At 45.6% G+C, this 8,447-nt stretch overlaps 1 protein-coding gene across 1 annotated transcript; it reads right to left on the bottom strand.

The window, feature by feature from the left end:
• Positions 1-541: 541 nt before the first annotated feature.
• gata5 (GATA binding protein 5) lies at positions 542-6,078 on the bottom strand. Its single transcript, XM_034537506.1, has 6 exons — positions 5,559-6,078; positions 3,722-3,891; positions 2,077-2,205; positions 1,760-1,844; positions 1,414-1,541; positions 542-661 (listed from the first exon to the last, which is right to left on the bottom strand). Exons 1-6 carry the CDS (start codon positions 6,076-6,078, stop codon positions 542-544), a joined length of 1,152 nt encoding a protein of 383 aa, XP_034393397.1.
• Positions 6,079-8,447: the final 2,369 nt, after the last annotated feature.

Raw genomic sequence — 8,447 nt, 5'->3', positions numbered from 1 at the left:
TGCGATGACAATAATATACGTAAACTTCTCCCATTGTGTTCTTGAAAAGGCCACCGAAAGGTATCGGCAAACACCAGCAAAACAACAAACAATCTGAATCAGTTGTCAGCTGTAAAAAAAGGTTATTATATCATGTTTTTTTTAAACATTCCACTTGATTCTCTTTGGTAGGGTTAAGGTTAGTCCAACAAAAATAGTAAAAGGTAGTTCTTGTCGTCCCGCAGAGGAACGGTGGCTTGTTGGGGAGAGTGCAGCATCTGTATTTCTGAGTCTTAGTTCAGCTGTGTTCTTCGCCCCGGCTGAGCCGCTGAGTCGGCGTGCTGTGTACGCATCCTTTTGTCAAACGGCAGCCACGGAGGTACCCTGTGTCCAGTTGCAGAGCCAGTGAGTTACAGTATATATATACTATGGCAAGCGGATTAGATCAAGGTGTCCAAGAGAGCGCCTGAACGCATGTAGCCATCAGACTGTCACAGTTGTCTCCCGCGGCTCCTAGAGTGGAGAGTCGCAGGACGTAGAGCTGTGCGGCGTTCGGTAGGCCTCACGCTTGAGACAGAGCGCACCAGGAGTTCTGTGGGGCCATGGAGCTCGGGGTAAAGGGATAATCCTCGTATTTAATGTCCACGTGTCCCGATCCTGTGCCGTCTAACTGAGACGCCGCCTGCGGGGGAAGAAAGAGACGTTGAATAATCAAGAAAAATATATATTTCACATGGAAGTGAATTCTGCTCATCATCAGAGGGGGGGCGACCTCGTCTGAGAAAGCAGCGGTGGTCAGTTTCCTGTCTTCTAAAGGCTGATGATGTCATCCGTGTTGTTTTGAGTTTTAGGCGTCAACATTTTGCTGCGATATCGGCTAATTGCAGCAGATATACTGTAAGTGTTTCGCAAAAAGTTCAACTCTGGAGAACTCTGACATGTTAATGGGTGCCATGGCAACCGGATCGCATACCAACTCGTCACATTTTGGCACTCGAATCTCGACGCTGAAGGCGTCAACGTTGTGAAGCGGCGGCAGTTTGATTCAGGCCCCAAAACTACTTGAATAGGCTCAGAAGAAAACGTCATGGTTTGGCTTAAAATGACTCTTGTTACATGACTTAAGCAACGGACGTAGCGTGGTGTGACTCTGTGACGTAGCCCAAAGGCGCCTTGTGCGTCGTCATCTATACGCCCAGGGGGTGCTGCTCCAAGCGTTGGTATTCGACGCCCCGGTAGTCGGACCAGGCTGGCCATTGACCAATGCCAAGTCGTCTTCTTTTTGATCAAATTCTACCTGTTGTACCAATAGCAACTGAGCTACAAGTCTGCCAATGGTGAGGTTAATGGTCCATGGTGAGGTTAATGGTCCATGGTGAGGTTTCTTGCCGCTGCACGCTATGCCCCATGTATTTGAATGGAAAGGAGGTTTACCTGAGTGGCAGACGTGACCGTCTGTCCAGCGTACGGCGAGGGGGCCATGTTGGGTTCGCTCTTAATGGTGGAGGCGTGTTCTGAGACTGACATGGAGGTTGGGGAGCCGGTGTCAGAGGCGGAGGATCCTGAAGGCAGAACAGGTGAAATGAGAACTTCTCAGAACAACTTGTGCTTTGCTGATTCGGACTCTTCTGACCCCGACTCGCTTTTGAAAAACTTTAGATATTCAGTTCTAAAATGCAAAGTAAATCAAACTGTGGGTTTATATTTTGCCGTCCATCTCCCTCTCTTACAACCCCCCCCCCCCCCTCACCCTTTTCTCTCTTCATCCATCGGCTCTTACCTGTGGACGTTTTATTCTTGGGCATCTTGGGTTTACGTTTTCTGGTCTGAATGCTCTCTTTCTTCATGGCAAGAGGTCTGGCCACCTGCAGGGAGTACAGAGCGAACCCACATTAGCTGAGCCCCGATACGCCACGAGGCCGCGGTGTCATGGCGACCCTCGCAAGCTCCCCTCCCACACTGCCTCTCTGATAACAGCGACCACGATGCCCTTGGGGAGGTTTTTCTACGCTGCGCTCCCGACTGTAGCAGGAGTTGCATCTCAGTCCAGATAAAGCAGACACACACACACACACACACTCCTGTGGTGCGACCTACCCCGTGCAGCTTCATGTAGAGGCCGCAGGCGTTACACACGGGTTCCCCCTCAGCGTTGCGTCTCCACAGCGTGGTGGTGCTGGTGTGGCAGTTGGTGCAGCAGAGGCCGGCCCGGCGGGACGTGGTCTGCTGCGGGTTTAGAGGAGGGAGAAACAGTCAAAAATCAAAACAGTTTTTAACTTTTGTTCGTGTTAGTAAATCACAAATGCCGGTGCAGTCAGAAATAGGCTCCCAGCTCACATATGTTGCGCTGTAGTTTGAGAAGCTCGAGTCGAGCTGTTCCCTTAACTCTCAGAATGAATCGCAGGATGTCTGCGCGCGGTTTGGTACAACAATGATCCCCTCCACATACGCTGTGCAAAAGCTCCAATAACTCCTCAGTTGGACAAGCATAAACAATTTATTTTTAAGGTCTCGCTACTGCGGTGTGACTGTCAGCCAGCAGCAAGCAGCGCCACGTTGCTTTTGGACCCTGGAAGGTCTAAAAGCGGCCCCGTCCAAGGGCAAGGTCGCTGCAGGGGCAAACAGAGACAGGCAGAGCGGCACGGCGGTGAGGAGGAGATGTTGGGCAACTCGCAGCTGCTCTCGAGAGGCGAGTTCCTGGGAAATGTGCAGCCGTGAAGCCTTGACACGTGCACGACCCTCGCGCACAACCACTAACACTTTTTGTTCCCATTTAAATGCTTACAACCACAAAATGGGAAATGACCTGCTCTGACCTCAGTGCTATATAGCACATATTACAACTTTAGAGCTTTCTCAATTCACATAATAATGTTGTTTTGCTATTTGACTAATCGGTGGTGGAGAAACTCAGATATCTAAATACACCACAAGGTAAACATTAACTCCTTTCAAAAACTGTATTTAAATAAAGAATATAGAGTAACACGGAAAGTGGAGTAAAGAAGCATCCTTAGAGTGAGCTTGCTTTAGTTTCTTGTCATTATCATCTTTATTCATTACTCTCTGTTCATTTCCCTTGCTTTTTAATGTCTTTGTAAAACACTTTTTAACTTCTAGATATCATTATTACCATTAATTTTATCATCATCATCATCATCATCATCATCATCATCATTATTATTATTGTTATTATTATCATCATTATTTTTATTATTATCATCATTACTATTATTATTATCATCATCATTAGTATTATTATCATCATCATTATTTGTATTTTATTATTATTATTATTATTATTATCATCATCATCATTATTATTATTATTATCATCATCATTATTTGTATTTGTATTATTATCATTATTATTTTTATTTATATTATCATCATCATCATTATTTTATTTTTATTATCATTATCATCATTATTATTATTATTATTATTATTGTTATTAGTAGTAGTAGTAGTAGTATTAGTATTAGTATTATGTATTCTGCTGGACATACTGATTGGAGTGCAGCTGGTTGTAATACTGTTGGTTTTTTGTTGGTCATTTTTCATTCACTTATCAGATGTTTTGAGTAAAAAAATGATCATAATCCCGGAGGTATCTTGTAACTTAATGTGGCACATGCATGTACAACATAGACTGTAAATATACAAGTACACCAGACTTGTAGTACACGTGGGTACAGGCCACATCTTTCTAGAGGACACGTCAGGCTCGTGCGCGTCTCACCAGTCGCTTCTGCGGCTTGATGAGCGGCCGGTTGATGCCGTTCATCTTGTGGTAGAGGCCGCAGGCGTTGCACAGGTAGTGTCCGGTTCCGTCCCTGCGCCACAGCGGCGTGGACACGGAGCCGCAGTTGACGCACTCCCGGCCCTCCGTGGACATGTCGTCGATCAGGTCTGCACACAAGAAGACGCACATATACATATTATAATTCATAACGGGTTGTTAAGAGAACATTTATATTGCATTTTTAATCCAGAAATTATGTTTTAATTTTTTTTTATAAATATATATATATATATATATATATATATATATATATATATATATATATATATATTTGTTTTTTACTCTGTTACATTCAGCTGTATTTATTTCATCTGGATCAGGATACAAACAACAACTTTTTTTTGGGGGGGGGGGGGTCTGGTAACGGGCCAATGCATGATGAAACGACCAGCAGGAGGAATTTACCCCCCCCCCCCCAGAATGTGCGCGAGGAGGGGGAACGGTGTGTTATCAACCTGAGGGATCCAGGGACCCCCCCCCCCCCCCCCCCCCCCACACACACACACACACACCGATCCATCACAGCTCTGACACGCGACGGACTCCTGACATCAATTGCCCACATTCCTAATCCCTCAATTTAGAGCGAGGGCTCACGAAGAAGACCCCACAGGTCAGGGGGATGAAGGTCTGCCTGCTGACGGCTCTTTCTTTTTTCAACCGTGTGATTTTGGCTTTTTGATAGTCCTTCAGAAGAAAATGTGAACACGTCACATAACCGGCCGTGTTACACCGAGCAGCGTGTCTACGAGCGCTGATGTCCATCACACAGACACGCCCCTCTGTTCTGGAGGAGACGTCATCGTGATGTAAATCCAGGTGTGAATTTCCTCCACAATTAAACCAAATGAGATCAAATCGTGACGTTTCTTTTCGGGAGAGGTGTGAAACCGTCTCAAGGCCAAAGCATCAAACACCAACTCAACGGATACTTCTGAACAAGGTGATAACTGCTCCGATTGCTGCCACTCTTCTTCTTATTCTTCTTCTTTCTTTAGTTTGGCCGTTGCCTCTGTGTGTATTGAACCGTGGATTAACATGTTTAATTGATTGTTTTTTTAAAACCCCTCTTCTCGGAAGAATGCGTATTGTCAAAATACAATACGGGATTGTGGGGGGACGTTGATTGAACCCCCCCACCCCCACCCCACCCCACGTGACACAGCCATCACAGACCTCTCTATCACCTCTCCGGTATAATAAATAACATACATGGCATTTACGAGCCCTGATAAACGAACGCACCGACCGCTGACACGTTAAAGAGGGTCGAGATAAAGAAAATAAAAAGTCATAGCCATGTATCACAATAACACGGTCATATTAATGTCCAGAAATGTGTCTTTGGTGTTAATTTGAGGATATATATTAGAGATCAAAACGAAAATATGAACAACAAGTTGTTATCGGTGTATTTGGAGAAGGCCCACAGGTGAGGCTTATATGAATGTTCATAGGAATATTAATAGTTCAAGTGTAATTTTACACTTTTTAAATTATTCAAAATTAGAATTAGGGGGAATGATATAAATTACAAATAACACCGTTGAGATTAAATATTTAAATAAATCCCATTGCTGCGTTTTTATTATTTAATATCATTAATATTATTTTAGTCAGGGCCAGATTGTTAAATATTCTTGATGTATAATCATTATTTATTATATATTTATACAATAAATAATATTTTCCTTTCTTTTCCAGGTTATGATAACTCATATATCAGGGTTGAAACTCACGCCGTCTAAACTCGTGTCGGGGCCTCTGTGCTTACCCAGACTGGTCCTTCTCCCGGACAGACTCCCGTGCCGTCCCTGCAGACTGATCACCCCGCTCTCGAAGGGCCCCGGCGTCCAGGAGGACGTCGCCATCTCCGGGCTCATGTACGCGTAGGGGCTGGAGTAGGGTCCCCCCACCGAGCGCATCAGGGAACCCCCGTACTGGTCCGCTCGAGCGCCGTTGCCGAGCACCAGCGGGCTTTGGTAGGTCGCGTCCCGGCCGGTGTTGCTGCTGACCGGCGGGCTGTGCGAGTACGAGAAGCCGTGCGGAGGGTGAGGGCTGCCCGGTGCGAACGAGGAGCCGTCCGCGCCGGTCTGGGGCCAGCCGTGGTGCCCGCCGAGGCCGTGGGACTGGTGGCCCGAGTCGCACGTCTGCAGGTAGGGCAGCGTGGGCAGCATGGCGGGGACTCTGGCGGTGGGCACGTAGACCGGAGAGCTGGCCGACGGGTGGATGTAGTTCCCGGTGTCGTGCGCGTACGGGGACTGGTTGGAGGACAGGGCCAGGCTCTGATACATCTTCACAAACCGTGTTGGGGGGATCCGGTCCACCCTCCTCAGAAGAGCCCGTCTGTGTCTTTTGGAGCACACGACTTATTTGAATTTGTGTTGAGATTCTTGTCCTATGAAAATAAATAATCAGAGTGAGATTTTATAAACCTGAGAGCAGAAGAAACGACTGAATGTTCACATTTATCGCGTTACAATCCTAAACATCCTTTAGACGAAAATACAGAGCAGGATGAAAAAGGTCCACCAATCATTCAATATCATCATCAGTCATATTTCATCTGCATCATTGGGACTGACATGAAAATGGACTTCCACGCTGATATGAATGAGTCCGTGCAGATAGAGGCGACTACCGGCGGCCCCCAGATATCCTGCCGCCGCCTCATTAACGCACAAACAGTAACGGAAACCGAATCAAACAGCAGGCATCAGATTTTCTATCAGTCGGAACTCAAAACACATACAACGCTGATAGCGGCGCACGGTGCACGAGCAACGGCCGGTTTCTCTCTCCAAAGGGCTCACGACGCACTATCTCACCAGATAAGGACGGCCGGGTGATAAAGCAGTCCGGGTCCTTGAGGCGTCCACGACTCGGGAGAACTCTGCCACTCCACACAGACCGGAGACGGGACGCGGCGCAGCGGGGAGCGTCTCCAAACGGCTCTGGTGCTTTATCTTTTATAATGCGTAAAAGTTGTGCGCACTGGCCGGAGATGAGTTAACCCCGAAGTTGTCCGTTGTTGTTGTTGTTGTTTTTAGCGTGTGGTTGTTGTTGTTGTTGTTGTGGGGTTCCGGGACGACTGCAGTGGTTCTTCTTCCCCGACTGGAATATCTGGAGATAGTAACCGTCGCTGATATCTGCTGATATGGGTGTGTTCCTCTGCGCTCCCCTTACTGGAAATTTTGTTCGGGAGAATAAAGCACGTGACGCAGCCTCGGCGGCTCTGAGGTAGGCCCTGGGTGGGGAGGGAGGGGAGGGGGGGAGGGAGCGAGGGAGGACCCCTGGGTGTCGGAGAGGGCCCGAATGAGAGGGTTGGCGTACTAGCTTTATTCTCACCTGCATTCAACGGATTATTTTAAAATTTAAAAATACGGTTTATGCATGAAATGACTACAGCAATATTCGTGCGCAATATCCATTTGATGCTATGTATGGGATATTAATGGTGAACGTGTTTAGCTTTTTCTACTTGTTGTTTACCTCAGGATGATGATGATGATGATGATGATGATGATCCATCTTTCAGTACGACATTATTAAACAGCTTTCGATATGAAATCCACATCCGATCTACACCGTCACTTTATATTCAAAATTGTAATCTGAAAATAAATAATCCTAATTGTCTAAAGAGAATATAAACCCGTTGTTTTCCTTTGATACTGCTCAATCAGTGATCAATGTTTTATTGTTTTTTTAAGTCGTAAAAGTGTGTTATTGGAAGAAAAGAGCTTATTATTATAAATGCGACCGAATTCTCTAATAAAAGCATAACTAACCAATAACTGCACGGTGGACATCATTTACCACCACATACATATATGAAGAGACAACAGCTCGGATAAATGAAGGATGTGAAGCACGAGTTATTTCGACACATAACATCAACAGAAAAAATAGATACAACATAATAATGTTGCGCTCATAATCAGGGGCCGCAAACGCATCCCTCATAACGTAAACATGGCGGGTACTTTCTCACCGGTATGTGTATTTAAAAAGCGACTTCTTTCTGGACCACATAAATACACACATTATTTGATATTTCCCTCCCACAAAACACAGGCTCTGAATCTGAATTCATAGCTTACAAACATGGTGACCGGATCATGGAATAAATTGCTGGAGACATTCACGATAATTGTTGTATGTGAAAATTAATCGGAATTATTCTTACCGTTTAATAATAATTGTAAATAAAGACGACTAGTGATCCGATAAAGAACCTTTAACGGCGTCATAGGGTATGCTTCAGGAACACACGTGTATTAATATTGAACCAGACAGACTGTGATTTACATTTTCTTTAGAAAGCTTTTCGACCGACTAATAACATTAAGGACTCACACTTTAAAGTCTGGAGTCCATTCAGGAACCCTTCAGTTATTTCACCTCTCCGTGAGGGATGCGTGTGTGTGTGTGTGTGTGTGTGTGTGTGTGTATATCTGTGTGTCTGTGTGTGTGTGTGTGTGTGTCTGTCTGTCTGTCTGTCTGTGTGTGTGTGTGTATGTGTCTGTCTGTCTGTGTATGTGTCTGTCTGTCTGTGTGTATGTCTGTCTGTCTTTGTGTGTGTGTATATCTGTGTGTCTGTGTGTGTGTGTGTATCTGTCTGTCTGTGTGTGTGTGTGTGTGTGCGTGTGTCTCTGTGTGT

This window comes from Cyclopterus lumpus, chromosome 7, assembly GCF_009769545.1.
Source record: "Cyclopterus lumpus isolate fCycLum1 chromosome 7, fCycLum1.pri, whole genome shotgun sequence".
Lineage (NCBI taxonomy): Eukaryota > Metazoa > Chordata > Actinopteri > Perciformes > Cyclopteridae > Cyclopterus > Cyclopterus lumpus.
Note: the sequence above shows the minus strand (reverse complement) of the source record. Positions and strands in the feature narration are given on the sequence as shown.

Excerpts from the sequence above, each read along its gene's own strand:
- gata5 (XM_034537506.1), bottom strand. The coding sequence starts at position 6,078 with ATGTATCAGAGCCTGGCCCTGTCCTCCAACCAGTCCCCGTACGCGCAC. Across the intron at positions 3,892-5,558 it reads CGGGAGAAGGACCAGTCTGG|ACCTGATCGACGACATGTCC; the intron begins GTAAGCACAGAG and ends TCTTGTGTGCAG. Across the intron at positions 1,845-2,076 it reads TCTACATGAAGCTGCACGGG|GTGGCCAGACCTCTTGCCAT; the intron begins GTAGGTCGCACC and ends TACTCCCTGCAG.